The sequence below is a fragment of the Pan troglodytes genome, chromosome 19 (assembly GCF_028858775.2).
Source record: "Pan troglodytes isolate AG18354 chromosome 19, NHGRI_mPanTro3-v2.0_pri, whole genome shotgun sequence".
NCBI classification, from domain to species: domain Eukaryota; kingdom Metazoa; phylum Chordata; class Mammalia; order Primates; family Hominidae; genus Pan; species Pan troglodytes.
In genome coordinates, this window is record NC_072417.2 from 51,640,623 (window position 1) to 51,661,093 (window position 20,471).

At 56.5% G+C, this 20,471-nt stretch overlaps 2 protein-coding genes across 6 annotated transcripts in view; one reads left to right on the forward strand and one right to left on the reverse strand.

Moving 5' to 3' along the window:
- Positions 1 to 2,521, forward strand: part of SLC5A10 (solute carrier family 5 member 10) — a 69,945-nt gene extending 67,424 nt beyond the window's left edge. For all 3 annotated transcript variants that reach the window (XM_063799723.1, XM_016932255.3, XM_016932256.3), the window contains 4 exons: positions 1,245 to 1,413; positions 1,549 to 1,764; positions 1,991 to 2,048; positions 2,161 to 2,521. In XM_063799723.1, coding sequence (XP_063655793.1) covers positions 1,245 to 1,413; positions 1,549 to 1,764; positions 1,991 to 2,048; positions 2,161 to 2,267 — 550 coding nt within the window. In that variant the 3' untranslated portion in view covers positions 2,268 to 2,521. The remainder of the gene's footprint in view (positions 1 to 1,244; positions 1,414 to 1,548; positions 1,765 to 1,990; positions 2,049 to 2,160) is intronic.
- Positions 2,492 to 20,471, reverse strand: part of GRAP (GRB2 related adaptor protein) — a 40,632-nt gene continuing 22,652 nt past the window's right edge. For all 3 annotated transcript variants that reach the window (XM_024350419.3, XM_063799724.1, XM_063799725.1), the window contains 3 exons: positions 17,416 to 17,538; positions 6,044 to 6,212; positions 2,492 to 3,980 (listed from right to left, as the gene is read on the reverse strand). In XM_024350419.3, the coding sequence (XP_024206187.1) occupies positions 3,795 to 3,980; positions 6,044 to 6,212; positions 17,416 to 17,538 (478 nt within the window). In that variant the 3' untranslated portion in view covers positions 2,492 to 3,794. The remainder of the gene's footprint in view (positions 3,981 to 6,043; positions 6,213 to 17,415; positions 17,539 to 20,471) is intronic.

Sequence of the window (20,471 nt, forward strand, 5' to 3'; positions counted from 1 at the left end):
GACCCACCCTAGCTGAACACATAGCCTCTGTCACCCCTGCCACCACAGCCAGGGTTCCAGCGGGTCACCCACCACCCACCTTGGGGGTGAGGAATGCCAACTGACCCAGGACACAGGGGTGAGGTGCTCAGCCAGGGAGGAGCAGATGGATGCCTTGCCCCAGCTTCATCCCCTTAGCTGGGTCCCATGCCCCTCAAGGCTTGGGGAGGGGGTGCCTCCTCCTGAAAGCCCTCCTAGATTGATGTTTCCTCTGAGCTGCTCCAGCCCAGCCCAAGTGTAGGTAAGAGGCTCATCTGTTTTCTTTGCTGGACTCTGAGTGCTGGGCAGGCACCAGGTCCCACTCATCGCCGAGTTGGGGATCCTAGGGTAGTGTCCTACGCAGGTGAGCACCTCACCAGTGGTTTGTTGGATGAACAAGTGTAGCATGTGCCTGTTGTAGAGGGGCTCTTGGCCTAAGGGAGAGGCAGGCAGGAGCTGACACGCAGGGGACAGGAGGGGACGGGCTCATGCTGGCCCAGCAGGGCTCCGGCTTCACAGCTGGGGAGTATGGGCTCTAACCCCAACCCACACCTCTGGCTCCAAACTTTGCATCCTTAGTAAGCAGGTTGCCCTGTGAAGGATGTGCAGCACAGGGCTGTCGGGGTGGGGATGTGCCAGCCAGAGGTCCCAGCTCCCACAAATGCCGGCCAGTGTGAAAAATCCTAGTGTCTTCAAAGAACCACCAGGAAGTCAGTCTGGCCCAGATCGGGGGGCAGTGGTCATTCATGCACTCACCAAATGCTTAGTAAGCACCTACTATATGCTGGGAGACACAGCAATGAACTAAAGAGATGAGGCTCCTGCTCTCCTGGTGCTTCCATCGGGAGGGGAAGACAGGCAGTAAACAAGTAGACACCCAGGTAAATGTGCATGTAGTGACTGGGACAGGTGCTTTGAAGGAGAGACAAGAGGGAGCTCCATGGCGGAGCTCCAAGGGCTGGCTCCGCAGAGACCCCAGGGCAGGGAAGGAGCAGACAGCACTTAGAGTCAGGAGCTGCACCTGCAGGATCCAGGGAGCCACCAAAGGGCTTGGAGCAGGGCAGGACTGGCCAGGTCACTGGTGGTGTGGACCAGAGTCCAGGGAGGAGGCTGGAGCTGGGGTAGCAGGGGAAAGATTAGAGAGCAAATCTTAGTGACCAGGGGAGGTGGGAGAGAGCTGAAGAGCCTCCCACGACGACCGCTGCCTGCCTTCCACTCGCCTGCAGGCTGGTCATAGTGGCACTCATCGGCGTGAGTGTGGCCTGGATCCCCGTCCTGCAGGACTCCAACAGTGGGCAACTCTTCATCTACATGCAGTCAGTGACCAGCTCCCTGGCCCCACCAGTGACTGCAGTCTTTGTCCTGGGCGTCTTCTGGCGACGTGCCAACGAGCAGGTGGGTGTCGGGGGACAGGACTCGGCGGTCTGCTCTCCCTGGGGACGTGCCACAATTTGCTCTTCCCTGCTGCCTGTGGGGGGAGCCTTGGTCCTCCTCCCGTAGCCCCACATGCCCTGCCTCCCTCCTCCCCAGGGGGCCTTCTGGGGCCTGATAGCAGGGCTGGTGGTGGGGGCCACGAGGCTGGTCCTGGAATTCCTGAACCCAGCCCCACCCTGCGGAGAGCCAGACACGCGGCCAGCCGTCCTGGGGAGCATCCACTACCTGCACTTCGCTGTCGCCCTCTTTGCACTCAGTGGTGCTGTTGTGGTGGCTGGAAGCCTGCTGACCCCACCCCCACAGAGTGTCCAGGTGAGCCAGCCCTGACCCCTGACCCTGACCCCTAACAATTTCTTACTCTGGTCCCATTCTCATCCCCGACCCACTCTGACTCAGAATTTTCTAGCCCTGGACTACCTAGCCCCGTCCCTTTTTGAACTCAGCTGCCATCTTGCCATCCCCAACCTTTGATCCTGTCTGGGTCACCCCCACCCTGCCATCCCCCACCCCCAACCCTATCCTCACTCATTTCTTACAGATTGAGAACCTTACCTGGTGGACCCTGGCTCAGGATCTGCCCTTGGGAACTAAAGCAGGTAAGTGGATGACCCTAGGCACTCCTCCACCTTGACCCTGGCCTGGAGGCAAGGGCACCAGGTGTAACCTTGTGTCCTTCATCTGTCCCTCTCCTTCTGCAACCCCCTCCAGGTGATGGCCAAACACCCCAGAAACACGCCTTCTGGGCCCGTGTCTGTGGCTTCAATGCCATCCTCCTCATGTGTGTCAACATATTCTTTTATGCCTACTTCGCCTGACACTGCCATCCTGGACAGAAAGGCAGGAGCTCTGAGTCCTCAGGTCCACCCATTTCCCTCATGGGGATCCTGAGGCCCCAAGAGGGGCAGATTCCCCTCACGGCTGCACAGCAGCTCGGTGCCCAAGAACTGGCCAAGCCAGCAAAGCGGGAGCCCTGAAAAATTAGGGGGGAAATGGGAGAAAAGAATGTGACATTTCAAAAACAGCACCAAAGCAGTCAGCATTGGAAGGAAAATTAGATTTCTGACGGACATCCTGATGTTGGTTTTACTGTTTTCGTTTTGAATACACAGGCTGGGTCAGGAGCAGTGAGATTTGCCAGCACTCAGGGTTCTAAGGGTCTTGGGCCAGCTCTGGATGGAGGGAGAGCCCCACATGCCCAGAGTAAGGCCCCCCATTAAGGGACTGCAGCCACCTGCAAGGGCTCCTCCCTCCACCCACCAGCTCCCAAATGCCAGAGGGAGCCTCTTCGCCCTCCCTCCCTGCCCACCATCCCTCAACCATCAGCCTGGCGTTCAAAGCCTTTCCAAGTCCCACCTCACTTTTCCCTCTCCCAAAGGTGCCCAGGCTCTGGGCAGGCCCTGCTCTTATCCCTGATCGTGGCACATTCTCTGGAGGACCCTCCTGTTCTCGGGTAGGGGCCGTGCCCCACCTAGGTAGCCGTCCCATGTGGGATCCTGTAGGATCTCTAAAACCTAGCTCTGGCCCCAACTTTCTGTCTGCCCTGGAGGTTTCTCAGCCTCCTGAGGGCTCTGCTGGGCCCCGGTCTGGGCAGAACCTGGGCCTAAACAAACAAGAGCCAGGGCAGCCAGGGTCTCTGCGTGGCTGGGCCCAGGGCTTGCCCTCAGAGCTCACCTGTCCAACAGAAGAGGAGTGTGCCTCCACCTTCCCTACTGCCCGCCCCTTTTTCAGGGTCTTAGGGCCTCTAGCCCTGTGGTGGGGTGCTGGGTGCCCCAGGTGGAGCTGAAGTCATGGGGCTGTTGAGGAGTTGGTGTCCACCTGGAGTCTGTCCAGTGAGTTTAGGTCAACAGGTGTGCAGTCTGTCCTTCGAGGCTGAGCCACCTCCCAACAGCCTGAACAACTCCAGGGGCCTTTTGAGGGAGGGGCAGGCCGGCCCAGTGGGTGGTCAGCCCAAGGTGAACCCAGCCACCATGGCCAGGGTTCCTTAGGTTGGGCCTCCAGTGGGTGAAACCTGGGAGTCCTCAACCTTCCTGGCAGATGGGGCCATTGACAAGAGGAGGTGGGCGGGGCCTCCACAGACTCCGCCCTGTGGTGTCACACAGCTGGCAGCCAATGGAAAGCAACCAGCCAGGAAGCCCCGGAGCTACCCTTGCTGGGTACTCTTGCTGGGGGACCTGGGCCATCCCAGTTTGTGCAGAGCGGCCGGAGGCAGTTAGGAGCCCACGTTCAGTCCAAGGCCGTCCACTGAGCCCCGTGTGACTCTGACCGAGCTGGGGGTGTCCATGTCCTCTCTGGACCTCAGTTCCTGTAAAAAGGCCCGTTGGCCAGATCGGCCGCCAGGCTGCTCACAGGTGCACGGGCTGCACGTAACTCCGTGGGAAGAAGCCAACGCGCCCGCAGGACCGGCCCCGCCACCAGTGGGGGTCTGGGCGCTCCAGGACCTCAATGATGTCGCCACGGCGGAAGCTGAGCTGCGAGGGGTCCTGGGCTGAGAAGTCAAACTGGGCCTGGGCAAAGCAGGCCCCAGGTGACTGCAAGAAGAGGAGGTGGTTAGTAGGGTGCCTTCAGAAGCCCTGCAACCCACCCTCCCTCAGAGGCACCCAAGAGAAGTGATTTGCCACAGGTGAGGAGGGGTCTCAGGCAGCACCGGAGTTGAACTTTAAGTCCAGATCAATGGTAGTGCCACCACCGGGCCTCCTGCTGCCCACACCCCTGCCTGTCTGCTGTGCAGATGCTGCATCTACATAGAACACGGCTTTCCCAGCCGCCCAGCTGGGACAATAGGGCTGGTGGGTCAGGGGACCTGAGTCCTGGTCCTTAGGGTGGGATTTTGGTTAGGTCCCTGCTTCTCTTGGGATCTTATTTACCCGACTCTGCAGCAGCCATGGTAGCTTTTGACTCCAGGCCACAAAGCCATGAGAATGGGCCTTATAAACTGTAAAGTGACGTGCAGCTAAGAGTTGTGTTTATTGCTCTTGCCCTTGGTCAGCCGTTGAGGGAGAGAATTGTCACTTTGAGCTCTCAGGCCTGGGCTCCACTCCTATCTATGCCCCATGTGTGATGTTGGGTAGGTCCCTGCCCTTTGTGGAACTCAGTTTCCCCACCTGTGAATGGCAGCAGGACAGGAGCTCTCTGCAGCACATCTGCCTGGCACCGTGACTATTGCACCCAGCACCCTGGCCCTGCCTGCCCACCAAGATCTCAGCTCTGAATCTGCAGAATCTCATCCAGGATGGGTGATACGATCAGCAGAGAAGCTGTAATTAGCAGCTCTCTGCCCAGGAAGGAGGAGGCGTCATAGGTCCCAGGGGACTGAGGCAGCTCTGGAGTCGAGCCACAGGGTGGGTGACCCCACGGCCCGGGCCAGAGCGAGGTGTTGCGTGTAGGGGAGCTCTCAGTTGCCCTTGCCCTAGCTCCATCCTGGCTTTCTCACACTCTTCCAAGGCAGAGCTGGCCCAGGTGGTGAACAGGGAGGAGGATGGAGATCTGGCAGACAGGAGCCCAGCTGGAGAGAAAAGTGCCCTGAGGCTGGGAGCTCACAGTGACCTGGGCACTCAGGGTCAGGCAGGGAAGACCAACAGAGGAGAAACTAGTGGGGGTCTCTCAAGGCACTGTTTGACTCCCCTGGCATATCAGACCCCAGGGCTCATCCTACTGAACAGAGGGAACACTGAGGGGATGAACTGGCCTCTGATCACATGGAAAGGTGGTGGGGAGGTGCTAGGAACAAGATATGGCTGGAGCTTCTCTGCAGCGGTTATCAGCCTCTCCCCAGGCCTTGGCCACACTCCCCATCTCCTCTGCAGAGCCCAAGCTCAAGTGTCCCAGGGTCTTGACCTCCAGCCCCAGGCCTTGCCAGCATCCCCGCTCCTGAAGAAAACAGCCTGTTGGGGCTAATAACCCCAGTGGCTATTGTCGGCATCCCAATCAGCTTCAGAGCTGGCCCTTGGGGCTCCTTGATGAAAGGGCTGGCTGGCAAATTGCTGTTATTGCAAGGTCAAGGGGTGGATGACCCCGACTCCCCACCCCCCACCCCGCGGCTTGCCAGGATCTCGCCCACGAGCACTCATGCTGCCCCACACCCAAGGTCAACTCTTCCGCGAGCAGAAACCAGGACTGAGCCTACCAGGTAAGTGTCCTTGGATGAGTCACTGCACTCTCTGAGCCTCGGTTTCCTCATCTGTATAATGGGCATGATGAGGCTCCCAGAGTACAGAGACCAGTTCAGTGCATGGTACCCAGTATGCTCAGTGGGGGTCTGTACCTTCCTTCACTCAATGAACATTTATTGAGCACCTACTGTGTGCCACATGCTATTCTAGGAGCTGAGAACAAGCTAGACAGTTTGTCCCCATGGGATTTTCCTTCTGTCCTTTGCTTTTCTTTCCCTCTTCTCCTTTCCCACCCTTGCAAGTCTCACCATAGCCGCCACCAGGATATAACTTCGAAGCCTGGGCTGGACGCCTCTTGCAATACCAGGCTGCTGGGGAAAGGAGACCAGGCCGGTGCTTGGCCTCAGTGTCAGCATCTCCCCTGCTGCAGATAGCAGGAGACGCAGAGAGGCTCCCACAGGCCAGCCCTCACCCGCCCCTACCTTGAGCAAGGGCTCCTCGTCGCGCAGGAAGATCTGCCGCTTCTTGGCGATGGTGGTGGTGCGGTAGAAGTCGACCAGCTCGTTGAGGGAGTTGAACTTCTCCTCCCACAGGAAGTACTTCCCCGAGGCCTCACGCAGCACCTTGAAGTGCTGCACCTGGTCTCCATAGCTAGGGGAAAGGACCCGGGGCCACCTCAGATGGTGGCCGTCCCAGCCTGGCATGGTCCCAGGGGCTCCCGTCTCACTACCACCTGGAAACAGCCTGTCTCAGGGTGGGACCTGGAGTCAGATAAGGTGCAAGTGGGATAGGCCCCACTGACCCAGCTCCACATGGGGTCTGGGGAGTCCCATCTGGCAGTGGAATATGGGGTTAAGAGTGTGGGCTCTGAACCAGGCCACTTTCTCACTGTGTGACCTGATGCAAGTCTCTCAACTTCTCTGAACCTCAGTTTCCTCATAATGATAACATCTCCGTTATGGGTAAGTGCACAGTGACTGGCATATTGGCAACGTGAAATGGGTACCTCTGAGTGTGTCGTGATCAGAGAGCATCTCCTTCACATCTCTTTGTTGTTCCCCTCAGCTTGGACCTACTCCCTGCTCCCCTGCTCCTCCCAGGCCCCAGAGTCCCTTGGGGAGCAAGTCCTAGACTCATCCTGACTTAGACCAAAGCCTACTGCTATGAGAGGAGCTCAGACCTGTTGAATGTCTCATGTCCTCCCCCTCCCATGAACCTTCCGTGGCTTCTCCCTTGGCCTCAGGGTAAACTCTTAACACCTCAGACTCAAGATCTGGCTCCACTTACATGTCCAGCTTCATTTACTTTATATCCTCTCCGATGAAGCAAGCAGGCCCCTTTCTCTCATTTCCCGTCTGTGCCCTGCCTTCCAGCCAGCCCACTACCGCCAAATCGCCCCAAGTACCTTCTAGCCCAGCGGAGGAGAGAGCCTGCTCTTTCTTTTTTCTTTTCTTTTTTTTTTTTTTTTTGAGGCGGAGTCTCGCTCTGTCACCCAGGCTAGAGTGCAATGACGCTATCTCGGCTCACTGCAAGCTCCGCCTCCCAGGTTCACGCCATTCTCCTGCCTCAGCCTCCCGAGTAGCTGAGACTACAGGTGCCCACCACCGCGCCCGGCTAATTTTTTTTGTATTTTTAGTAGAGACGGGGTTTCACCGTGCTAGCCAGGATGGTCTCGATCTCCTGACCTCGTGATCCACCCGCCTCAGCCTCCCAAAGTGCTGGGATTACAGGCGTGAGCCACCGCGCCCAGCCGAGCCTGCTCTTTCAAACTGGCCAGAGGCAGAGCCTGTCCTGGCTGGGACTGGGCAGAGGAACTAACTGGAACCTCTCACACTCGGCGTGTCCACCCAGGACAGGCCTTGTGGGGCTGGGACTGGAGGCGGTGCAGCTGTGGGTCAAGATCATGGCAGACATGACTGCAGCGCTGCCCCGCTGTGCTTCGGGGGTGGCTGGCCTGCCTCACGGCCCAGGAGGAGCAAATTGGGCCCTATGTTTCAGTTTCTCCACCAGTCATCCCTGGGGCAGCTTGCTGCTTTATTGATGTTTTAAGATGAAAGATTTCAGATAAAGATGTGTTCAAGGCCGGGCGCGGTGGCTCATGCCTGTAATTCCAGCACTTTGGGAGGCCGAGGCGGGCGAATCAAGAGGTCAGGAGATCGAGACCATCCTGGCTAAACCCCATCTCTACTAAAAAACAAAAAAAAATTAGCCAGACGTGGTGGCGGGCGCCTGTAGTCCCAGCTACTCCAGAGGCTGAGGCGGGAGAATGGCATGAACCCAGGAGGTGGAGGTTGCAGTGAGCCAAAATCGCGCCACTGCACTCCAGCCTGGGCGAAAGAGCAAGACTCTGTCTCTAAAAAAAAAAAAAAGATGTGTTCAAGGTTCCCACCCTCTGGTCTGTATGAAGCATAGGGCAAAACAAGATTCCCCCTACTCCATTCCAGTCAAGGGGTCCAAACCACTTCTAAACACACCTCCAGGCATTTGCACACAGAGTGTCCTCCAGCTAGAGGGAATTTTTCTTGAAATCCTCATGCCCCAGTGGGGAAACTGAGGCCCCGAGTGCAGCCGCGACCTGCCCAGAGCCACAACAGCAAGAAAGGTCAGAGCTGGGGCCACATTTGAGCTCATACATGTAAAACGTTGCCTAATGTCCTCCTGATTGGTTATTATCACATAACAATAGCAATAATAATTATTCCAATTATGATATTACTATTGTTCCAGAGCTCATCATTCCAAGTCCATTTCTACTTTGCCATGTTGCTACCTGGGCTGTGCCCCCCAGGAGGCCCTCCCTCCCTGCCTCATCCTCTCTGCCTGGCCAAACCTTAGCTACCCTTCCCAGCTCTATAGCCAGCCTGCCTGGACTTACACCCCAGCCCACCTCTCTGGGCCTCTGCGTCCTGGCCTGTCAAATGTGGGTGATAGTGCACTCCTTGCAAGGGAGCTGAGAGGCCTGGGACCCTGGGGGCTGTGTGGGTGCTGCCAACAGAGCCACCCTAGGCCCACCTGGCTGGGCTAGGGGCTGTGGGGAGAACACAGAACAGTCCCAGCTCCCAACCAGAAAGAAGACAGTTTAGGACCCCGAGGGAGGGCACCTGTTCAGGTGGCTGGCGGAGCTAATAGCTGGGAAAGCCTGGGGCCCTGTGAGCCGGGTGAGGCAGGGTAGGGGCACAGGATGGCCACTGGGAGGTAGATAGCCCCTCAGCCTCCTGAGCCACAGGCTAGGGATCTTTTTGTTCACATTTGGGCTAAATGAGATCCAACCACCAGTCCAAAGCACTTGATGACTTGATGGTACACACACACACACACACACACACACACACACACACACACACCTCAGCCTCCTGAGCCACAGGCTAGGGATGTTTTTGTTCACATTTGGGCTAAATGAGATCCAACCACCAGTCCAAAGCACTTGATGCCCTGATGGGACACATGCACACACACACACACACACACACACACACACACACACACACACACCCCTACCTCTCCTGGGTTGTAAATTGAAATCTGGTTAAACAATTTGGTTGCAATACATTTGCAAGCTTGGGTTCACCCACAGCCTGAGTTCCTTCAGGTCTATGGTTCTCCTGAACAAGAGGGTGGTGTCTGTCACCCCAGCTGCCCAGATCTGCTGCTCCATCTGTCCTATCCCTGCCTGTGGTTGAGTTTCTCCACCAGTCATCCCTGGGGCGGCTTCCTTCCTTATTGATGTTTTAAGATGAAAGATTTAAGATAAAGATGTGTTCAAGTTTCCCACCCTCTGGTCTGTATGAGGCGTAGGGCAAAATGGGATTCCCCCTACTCCATCACAGTCAAGGGGTCCAAATCACTTCTCCCCTTTTTTTTTTTTTTTTTGAGATGGAGTCTCGCTCTGTCACCCAGGCTGGAGTGCAATGGCGCGATCTCGGTTCACTGCAGCCTCCGCCTCCTGGGTTCAAGCGATTATCTCATCTAAGCCTTCCGAGTAGCTGGGATTACAGGCACCTGCCACAACGCCTAGCTAATTTTTGTATTTTTAGTAGAGACAGGGTTTCACCATGTTGGCCTGGCTGGTCTCAAACTCCTGACCTTGGGTGATCTGCCCACCTCGGCCTCCCAAAGTGCTGGGATTACAGGTGTGAGCAACCACGCCCAGCCCCAAACCACTTCTAAATACACCTGCGGGCATTTGCACACGGTATTTCCTCCAACTGGAAGGAATTTTTCTTGAACTCCTACTCATGCCTCAAGGCCCAGGTAAAATGGCGCATCCTGTGAGAGCTGCATCAGACCCCATCACGCAGTCAGGGCCTTCTTGGATCCCTCAGCCCCTCTCATAGCCTTCTTGTAACTTGCTACTCAAAATGACTTGCATATGAGACACTAAAAAGGCAGGGAGGCAGGAGTGGGCCCTGAAGGTCCAGTCTAGCTGGGACTCAGCAAACAGAGCATCACTTTCCAGGTCTTAGGTCCTCATTGCGATGCTTTCTTCTTGAAACCCACTTCTGTTGGTTCTGAACTGGGATTGCAGCCCACCAGGTGTTCTGACCCTGAACCCAGGCTCCGGTGGCCAACCCATTGCTCTAAGATGCATCCAGCCCTCAGGGTCACACAGCCAGAAAGAGAGCTAGTTCATGTGCTCATGACGCGGAGGTGGGTGTGCAGGCAGATGTGTGTCTCCTGCCCTTTCTGGCCTTCCGAAGCCTCCCAGAGGCTTCCGAGAGGCAGCCTCTGAGCCCCATGACTCCCTAGTGCCACGTGCTAACCAGCCCAGGGTTTACTGAACTTTGGCCGTGGTGCCTGGGGAGGAGCACTGCTTCAAGCAGTGGAGTGACGGTGACCCACAGCTGGGCAGGTGAGAAGCCTGGAGACAGGGATCCCAGTGGCTCCACCTCTGGGGCACCGGGTACCCAGGCAGAAGGCCCTGACTCCCTGTTGGCCCCGAGGAGGGGCCTGCGTACAGGTGGCCCCACTCCTCTGGGTGAGGGGACAGAAAGGGTGTGGTGGGTTTGAAAATGATTTCAAACCCAAACGACCACAACTTTGAATTTTATGGTATTTGACGTTCATCTTTAGATACTTGGAAAGTTATCTAGAGCAGATAGAACGTTATCTGGAGCAGTTCTTTGATCATATAGTAGAGTCAGGGAGTGGAGAACAGGAGATAAGGGAAAGGGAGCCAGGGACCCAGGGATTCTAGGGCTTTCCAACCTGGGAACTGGAGAATTCTCAAATCTGGGAAACGTGCATGTGCCAGCCCCTACCTAGTCTGTGTGTGGCACATACTAGGTGCTCAGTAAATGGCAAATCTTGTCCCTTCTCCCACCTGGTCCAAATGTCCTGCTTTACAGCAGAGGACAGTGAGGCTTGGGTGCAGCCCCTCCTGCTGAGCCAGCCCCTGCCTGAGGCCAAGCGGTGCTGTCTCTGTCATCTCACAGCCCAGCATCCCAGCTGTCACTCCCTCTCCCAGCCTGGCCCTTTTCCCTAGCCTGGCTGGGCTCTTGCTCATGGCCCTCACCAGAAATAATGCCTTTTCCCTTTTCTCTGTCTAGTCTTGACCTTAGCCATCCTTCAAGGCCCAGGTGGAGCCTCAAAGCATTTGAGAATCCCCCAGACTGGGGCTACCCTCTGGGGCCTCTCCAGACCTCATCTCCACTCCGCTTCCCAAGGCCTGTGGGAACTTCAGAGCTTGCAGGAGGAACGGAATCTGAGTCCAGATGGCCCCGGAACCGGGAGGGCTGGATCCAGTGCAGCCAGCTCTGCTGCATGAGCCTCCCAGAGCCAGAGGAGGGAGGGGGCACTGGGATTGTGGGCCTGAGTTGGTGAGAGGAGAGGCTGCTGGAGCCATTCACTTCAGTGGGCAGTGCCAGGGTGTGAGAGCATCTCCATTGTGTCTGAGTGTGCATTCCTGGGATGCTTGTGTGTGTGTGTCTGTGTGTGTCTCCCACTGTGTGGAGTGACTGTTATGTGTGAGTCTCTCACTGAGCAATCATGAGTATCTTTGTCTCTTTGTGTGACCCCTACATCCACCTACCCAGGGGAACAAGGGGCTAGGCTGACCCCTGGGCTGTCAGAAAAGCCCCAAGGACCAAGTCAGGCCTAATGCTGGCAGCAGCCAGTCCTGCCCAGCGAGTTTTTCTGGCCTGGTGGCAGCAGCAGCAGCAGCAGCAAAGGTAACAGTGTCAGCCCAGAGAGGAAAAACAAGGCTGGGGTGGGGGCAGGAGCCCTAGGACACCCCCTCCACCACCCCAACCAGGGCTTGTGGACGTGTGGACCCACGTGGGTGCTAACTGCCTGCTGGGCGATCTCCATCAGGCATGGCCCCTCTCTGGCCTCAGTTTGCCCATCTGTGAAAAGGAGGGGTGGAACAACCTGTTCGGCAGCAGACAGGAACCAGAGTCAAGCTGAGCTTGGGAGGGGCAGGACACTGGTGCAGACAGACTCCTGCTGGGTCTTTGGAGCTCAGGGAGGGTGGGTGGAGGACAGACCAGGTCTGTCAGGGCACAGAGGTCGGTGGGCACCAGCTCTAAGTTCCTCGCTGTGTGACCTTGGGGAAGTTGCTGCACCTCTCCAGGCTTCAGTTTCCTTACCTGCAAGCTGGGCTTCTGGGGATCAGGCAGGTCTCCTCACTTCCCCCCTGTCCTTGCCTGCAGCCAGTCCCTTCCTCCTAAAATTGCACCCCCCCTCCACCACTTCCCGGCTTCATTTTCTCCAAAGCCTTGGTCATTGTGTAAGATTTTATACAATTTCCTAATCACTTATTGTCTGTCACCCAGTAGCACATGGGCACTTGAGGGACAGAGAGCTTTGCCCTATTTTGTTGCTGGCTGAATCCCCAGGCCCTGGGACAGGGCCGGCACACAGCAGGGGTTCAGTGACCAGATGGGCAGGGCAAACACATGTGCATTGACTCCAGGGTACCTCTGGCTAGAAAGGAGGCAAATATGTCACTTGGAGACAAACTGTCATTTATGGCAGAAGAGTCCACAGTAGCTTGGATAGGAGTGTGGGGCAAAAGTTAGGCAGCCCAGACACTGCACGCCAGCCTTGGCCCCTGGCCCGCTGCCCGCCAGCTCAGACATGCTCCCTGGAGGAGGAGGGGGACAGCCCTTTGTAAACTCATAAAGGGCAGCTAGCTATGGCCACAGTTGCTCTAGGAGGCAGCATGAGGCCCATAAACCCCACCTCTGACAGCTTTATAGGGCTTGGTGTGAGTATGCCAGAGATGCCATGCATAGTGCCATCAGAGTTCCCAAGTACCAACCAGCAAGGGTGGAAGAGCTCTTACACACCAATCTGCCAGGCTGTCATTTTCCGAGGTGGCCATCAGGTCACCCGGCTTCCCAGCATCTGGGTTCCCTGACTCCCTGTGCTGCTGCCTCTTCTCTAAGAGTGTTGGATTCATGGGCAGGGGGTGGGGGGCAGCCTTCCAGGCCAGGAGGGGCTCCCTAATTCCTCCCCAGCTTGGTGTGCGGTCCTTGGGGCCTTAATATAATTATGATAACTGGCACTTATCATGTGCCAGTCATCATAAAAAACATGTTACATAGCTGTCCATTTTATAAATGAGGAAACTGAGGCTCAGAGGGGTAACTTGCCCAGGATTATACAGCGAGCAGCTAGCAGGTGTCAGAGCTGACTGTTGCTCAAAATACCGTGCTCTTAGCCACATGCCCCATTTGAGTCTCAGCTTCCAACTCTGACCCCTGCTTGGTGGTTGTCCAAGGACCACTGAGAGGCCCCATGACAGATGATGGACAGAATGGGAGCAGGACCCAGGAGCCTGGGCCCAGGCAGGAAGAAGCCAAGGGTCAAGGGCTCCACCTGCTGGTGCTGTGTACAACCCACAGCCAGCCAAGCCCAGGAAGCGCCTGACAGTTTTGACCTGGGCACACTTGGCCAGTATGCCTTGGACAAAGGGTTGGGGGGCACAGGCCAGGATTTCTCTGAGGGTCGCTTCCAGATCCCTTCCCAGGAAACACCGGTGCTGGCTCGCCTGCTCAAGAACTGCTCCCTAAGACTGTCCATCTTCCCTCCTGGTCAGAAAACACGTTGTTATCCAAACACACCCCTCGCTTCCCCGCCTCTAGATCTCTACTCACGCTGTTTCCTGTGCCTGGCATATCATCTACTCTCCTTGTGCACCAAACGCCTACTCATGCTTTAGAGCCCAACTCAGATGTCACTTCCTCCCTGGTGCCTTCACTATGTGGAATGTATCCGCTGTCATTGAATTTCATTTATTCATTTGCTCATCATAGAGACCCCTGGGCCAGGCTGTGACCATTTCCCCTTCACATGCCTCTGGTTTGTCTCCTGTTTCAGTCCTGCCTTGTGGTTTTCACACAGCTGATGCTCAATAAATGCGTGCTGAGCAAACTCACAAGGCTGGGGTGTTCAGGTCTGATCATGTGCGTGTGCGCAGGTGGCTGCACTTACAGAGAGACGCCTGAAGAGGGCAGCACACTGGGGCGCTAACGTGGAGAGTGAGGCCGCGCGATTTGTTAGAGGAGGAAGCCGGAGGGCGGAGGGAGGGCCAGCCCCTCCCCCTCAACTCGGGCTCCAGACGTAGTTTGAGTCCCCTGTGCCCCCACTTTGCTGGGTGACCTTGGGCTTTGGGGTTGGTTCCAGGAGCCACTCAGCCAGGCCAGCCCGCCTGGCGGACGCCATTCCCAGGAGATGACCAGGCCCTGGACAGCCGACACTTGGAAGACTGCCACGTCCTGCCTCCGCAGGAGCCGCAGCTCCCCGGGGCTGCAGGGAAGTGGGGGCTGGGCTGGGGGGTGGGGGGTGAGCCCGCGGGGACTCCAGGCTCCAGGTGCCCACACCATCCCGGGGGTGGGCAGTCAGGGCCAAGAACGCACAGTAACCCCCCAGCACGCACAAGCGCACACACGCACATGCTGACAGCACTCGCATTTTTAAGATGGGGAAATAGAGGCTCAGAGGGGGCATGCGCGTTCCTGCCCCTCAGGATCACCAGCCTGCCCCCAGGAGAAAAGGGAAGGGAACAAGGCTGATGGCTGGTTCCACCAACTGGGCGCCCGGGCTCAGGGGGAATGCGGGGGGCTGTGACCCCTGAGACGTTGGATCTGCCTCCCTGATACGGTTTGGATGTTTGTCCTCTCCAAATCTCTCATTGAAACGTGACTCCCAGTGTTAGAAGTGGGGCCTGGTGGGGGGTGTTTGGGTCACGGGACAGACCCTCATCAGTGGCTCTTTGCAGTAATGAATGAGGTCTGGTTGTTGAAAAGAGCCTGGCACCTCCCTCCCCGACTTGCCCCCGTCTCGCCATGTGATGCGCCGGATCCCCTTCCCCGTTTACCATGCGTAAAAGATTCCTGAGGCCTCACCAGAGGCACATGCCGGTGCCATGCTTCCTACACAGCCTGTAGAACACCAAGTCAAATAAACGCCTTTTCTTTATAAATTACCCAGCCTCACATGTTCCTTTATCACAACACTAAATGGACGAACACACCCCTAGAGCCGCCTTCCTGACCATAGGCTCCTATGCCTTGCGGGTGCCTCCAGGCTCAGGGGAGCTCGCCACCCTGCAGGGCTAGCAGCAGACGTGCTGATCCCACACAGTGAACAGCTTGAGCTTGTTTCAAAACAGGCGGGCTGAACACATGGGAGTCACAGGGACCCGGCAGAGCCTGGAAGGCATCAGGTGGGTGGGAATGCTTTTCCCCCAGCAGGAGCCCTCATGGGCTCCTGGCCCAGCCTGTCTGAGTCTGCCTTTGTCTGCTTCTTTGGGACCCCCTGACTCCAAGCCCCATCAGGCTTGCGTCTCCACACCCAGCCCCAGTGTTAGCTATCGACCCAGGCCTGTATTTCTTTGTCCTTTATTTGTATTTGTATTTGTATTTTTTGAGACAGAGTCTTACTCCATCACCCAGGCTGGAGTGCAGTGGCACAATCTCGGCTCACTGCAGCCTCTGCCTCCCGGGTTCAAATGATTCTCATGTCTCAACCTCCCGAGTAGCTGAGATTACAGGCGTGCGCCACCATGCCTGGCTGATTTTTGTATTTTTAGTAGAGACGGGGTTTCAGCATGTTGGCCAGGCTGGTCTCAAACTCCTGACCTCAAGTGATCCACCCGCCTTGGCCTCCCGAACTGCTGGGATTACAGGCGTGAGCCACCACACCTGGCCTTCATCCTTTAGGAGATCGTGAGAGGCCACTCTGCCCTCCTCTGGGGCCACCCCTTCCTTCATCCCTTCCTCCCGGCTGGCCTCTTTACCACCCCAGTGCTAGCTCCGCTGGTGGCAGTAAGAGCTGGCATGGTAAGCGCCTCCTCCGTTCCGGGCTCTGTGCCCACAGCAGCCCTGAGAGCTGGTACTGCTGGTGGTCCCCCCGCACACCTCCATGCCTGGGCCCAGCCATTTCTCTGTGTCCCCTCATCAGCCCCTACCTGTACAGTCCCAGAGGCCATCATCTCCCTCCTGACTCCCCACGGGCCTCCCTGCCACCACGCTCTCCCCCAGCAGCTCTTTCTCCTCACAGCACTCAGAGTCATCTGCTAAAAATGGAGTCCAATTACATCTCTCCCCTGCTCAAGACCCTCCACGGCTCCCTATTGCTCTGAGAGAAAACCCGACCTCCTTTCAGGCCCTCTGTGATCACTGGATGTGGGTGGAACTCCAGCCCCTGCCCTTCGCTCACTCTGCTCCAGCCACGTCACCTCCTCCGGGCTCCTACATGCCCCAATCACATTCCCACCTCAGGGTCTTTGCAAATGCTATTCCCTCTGCCTAGAAGCCTCTCCTCCCAGGTCCTCCTCATTCCTGGGCACCTGGGAAGCCTCCACCTCCTAGTTCAGAGCTTTGCTGCAATGCCACCTCCTCAGAGAGCCCTTTCCTGACCACCTTGGTTCATTCTGTATTAACATGTTTTCTTGTTCACTCACAAAGACTGAAACCCACGACAGCAGCAACTTTGTTTTTTTTCCCATTTGGTTTCCCCAGCCCCTAGAGCATCCTGGCACATGGCACCTAATCAATAAATATTCCTTGAATTAATGCATCTAGATTCTACCAAGGCCTAAGAGTAGGAAGGACAGAGACTAACTAGGAGCCTGACCCTGTCTACCCCCACCCCCATTCCTGCTGCTACTTTCCAGCCTGGATTCCTCAATCACTCCAGGGTGGCCCTTTAGGATTGGATTCTGTGCTGCCCAGAGGCTGCCACACCACAGCTGAGGGCCGCCCTAATACAATGCCAGATGTTCCCCAGCACGGCCACCCTGCCTCCATGCCAGGGACTATTCTAATTGCTTTAAATATACCAACTTGTTTCGTCCATGCAATAGCCTATCTTACATGTGAAGAAACAGGCACAGAGAAGGTAAGTGACTTGCCCAAGCTCACACAGCCAGGAAGTGGCAGAACTAGCATTCGAGCCCAGGCAGCCTGGCCTCAGGGGGCATCTTCCCAACTATATCACATAGAGTGGGACCCTGTGCGGAGCACATCCTGGACACCCGCCCTGGGCGTTTCAGCACTCTCCTGCCCTCAGTCTCTTGCCACATCACCACCCTGGACATCGCCCTCTCCTGATGAAGAACCTATGATGGCTCCTATACTCGTAGAAGCCTGGACTTCAGCCTGGCATTGAGGCCTTGCACAGCTGGCCTGATCCTGCTTTCCCAACACACCCCACTGCTCTGGGCTGCACCCTGGGGTGCCCAGACCACCGCCTGTGTCCGGAAGGCCTCTGCCCGGACTGCTCCCTCTGCAGGGATGCCATTCCTCCACCCTCACTCCGTGAGCCCGTCCCGGGCCCCAAGGCTCAGCTCAAATGCTGCCCACCCCCCGCCCACCCTCCTCTGCACACACCCCCAAGGGCCAGAGCTCACTTCACAGACACAGAGAACTCCCCTGGGGAGCTCTCGCTCTCCCGGATCAGGAAGGCTCCCAGATGGTTCCGCTTCATCAGAATCTCTTCCGCCAGCTGCCGGGAAATCCTGCCCGAGTACCACCTGTGGAGAGAGGGAGCCGGTGAAGGCAGTGTGAGACCAGGCTCTCAGCCAGCCTCCCACCCCGTGCCAGGTGTTCAAGGTCTGAGACAAGGGAGATGTGATTGCACCCATTTTACAGATGGGAAAACTGAGGCACAGAGAGGTGAAGCAATACACCCACAATCACACAGCAGAGGCAGGCAGGAGCTGGAACACAATCCCAGCATTTTAGCTCCTGAGGCCAGCCTCTCCTACCATGCCAGCAAACACACACCCTTATGGAAACAGAAAAGTCACACTCCAGTGAGCCACACCCCAGCCAACCTCAGTCTAACTTTCCCTTTGAGATGGTAGATTCTTTAAAGTCAAAAAATAAATCAGGCTCGGTGGTGCATGACCGTAGTTCAGCTACTCGGGAGGCTGAGATGGGAGGATCACTTGAGGCCAAGACTTTGAGACCAGCCTGGGGAATAGAGAACCTCCCACCCCCATTCCTTAAAAAAATACTTTTGGCCGGGCGCGGTGGCTCCCGCCTGTAATCCCAGCACTTTAGGAGGCCGAGGCAGGAGGATCACGAGGTCAGGAGATCAAGACCATCCTGGCTAACACGGTGAAACCCCGTCTCTACTAAAAATACAAAAAAATTAGCCGAGCGTGGCGGCATGCACCTGTAGTCCCAGCTGCTGGGGAGGCTGAGGCAGGAGAATGGCATGAACCCAGGAGGCGGTGCTTGCAGTGAGCCGAGATCGCACCACTGTCCTCCAGCCTGGGTGACAGAGCAAGACTCCGTCTCAAAAACAAACAAACAAACAAACAAACACTTTAAAAAAAAAATAGAGTCTTGTTCTGCCGTCCAGGTTGGAGTGCGGTGGCATGATCTCAGCTCACTGCAACCTCCGCCTCCTGGGTTCAAGTGATTCTCCTGTCTCAGCCTCCCGAGTAGCTGGGACTACAGGTGTGTGCCACCGCCCCGGCTAATATACATATATATATATATTTTTGTATTTTTAGTAGAGACAGGGTTTCACCATGTTAGCCAGGATGGTTTTGATCTCCTGACCTCGTGATCCGCCCACCTCAGCCTCCCAAAGTACTGGGATTACAGGCATGAGCCACCGCACCCGGCAAAAAAAAAAAAAAAAAACTTCTTAAGTCGAAAATATAAAAACATGACAAAAATAATAGTAGCTTTGATATGGTGAGGAAATATCCATTCCACAGTCTCAGGCCACCTGAATTTTTTTCACAGGCACAAGTTCCTTTTGCTGCTGACCAAACAGAACTGGGTATGCAGAAGTTGCCTGGTAAATGCTTAGACTCTTGCAAGATCCCCAGGGTCTGGGAGTGAAACTCCTTTTCCAGTCCTGCTTATCTTGCTGTGTGGCTCCTGGTAGCTCCTGGTAGCCCCTGGCCTCTTCAGGAATTTGCCACTGCTATAGGCTGACTTTGTGTCCCCCAAAATTCAAATATTGCAACCTAATCCCCCATGTGACAGCAGTAAAAGGTGGGGTCATTGGGAGGTGATTAGCAGTCCCCATGAATGGGATTGGTGCCCTTATGAAAGAGACCCCAGAGAGCTCACTTGTCTCTCTGCCATGTGAGGACACAGCTAAAAGACACAGCCGTCTGTGAACCAGGAAGTAGCCTCATCAGACGTGAATTTGCCGGCACCTTGATCTTGAACTTCAGACTCCAGAACAGTGAGCAACAAATGTCTGTTGTTCATAAGCTACCCAGTGGATGGCATTCCGAGACAGCAGCCTGCAGGACTAGAACACCCACCATCGGAGGGGCTGTGTGGTCTCTGACTGGCTTTCCTAACTCCAGTGTTTTAGCCCAGCTTTGGCTCTGACCCCTTTATTGTTCGGATGGGGAAACTGAGGCCCAGAGCAGCCACAGGTCTCGTGGTGGGACCATGACAGAATGTTCCCCTTCACTCCTTCCATAAATGCTCCTCTCCCTGAGTCAGACTGAGCTTGGCACAGGTGGTGGAAGCCAGGCGGGGCTTTTCCTGTTGTTTCGGATGTTGATGAGCCCTCGGGGCCGAGTGCAGAAGGCGTGCGGTGCTGCACATGCCGCTAGTGTCCTGGCCGTGTCCCGGCGCCAGCCTTGGCAGGATGAAGGCTGCTCAGTACAGACCTCGGGGCTTTTTTTCTGGTGATTGACATATTTGGCCTGGGTTCAGGGCAGGCTGAGGCTCCCAGGAACAGTCTGACTCCCAGTGGTGACTGATGGAGCAGAGGGGTAGACGCCCCAGCGCCTGGCCTTCCGGAGGCATGACTCCTAGGTGCGCATTCTGTACTGTCTCCAGCTGGCCCTGGTCCCCAGCCAGATGGAGCTCCGGTTACCCCCAGCAGCGATGACGCCAACAGTTTGCCCCACTGGCTCCCCCACTTCCCTGTCCTCTTCTCCACTGTTATATAAATTCCTTGTTATCAGGCTCGTGTCTCAGGGACGGCTTCCGGAGAAACCCGAACTCCTAGACATGAGATTCTAGACCACTGCTGCCCCCAAACGAATGGGGGCCCCTCGGCCCCTGTCCCAGCGAGTTTCCTTCTGGGAGGGGACGTGGGGAAGGTAGCCGCTGGGTATAGGGCTCAAGGCAACCATCCGGAGAGCTCAGCCTGGGTCTTCTGGGGTTTGGAGACCTGAAGGCAGGTGCCCAGCCAGCCTGGGTGTCTCAAGGCCAGAGGTGAATGCCACAGGCTGCAGCAGGAGGGGAGCGTAGGGGGCCCAGGGTTGGGGTTACCAGGCAGGGGAGCTGCAGAGAGCTTCTCCACCAGGAAGCCCCCAGCTCCGTCCTGCAACAGTGCCCAGCGTGGCCCAGGGTGGGAGTTTCCTGAGGGGGCAGGTTTCTTCGAAGAACCCACAAAACTCCTCAGGCGGCATCAGTGTGTGGGTGGCTGTTGCCCTCAGAGAGCATCGCAATCACACCCTCCCAGGAGTTCCCACGT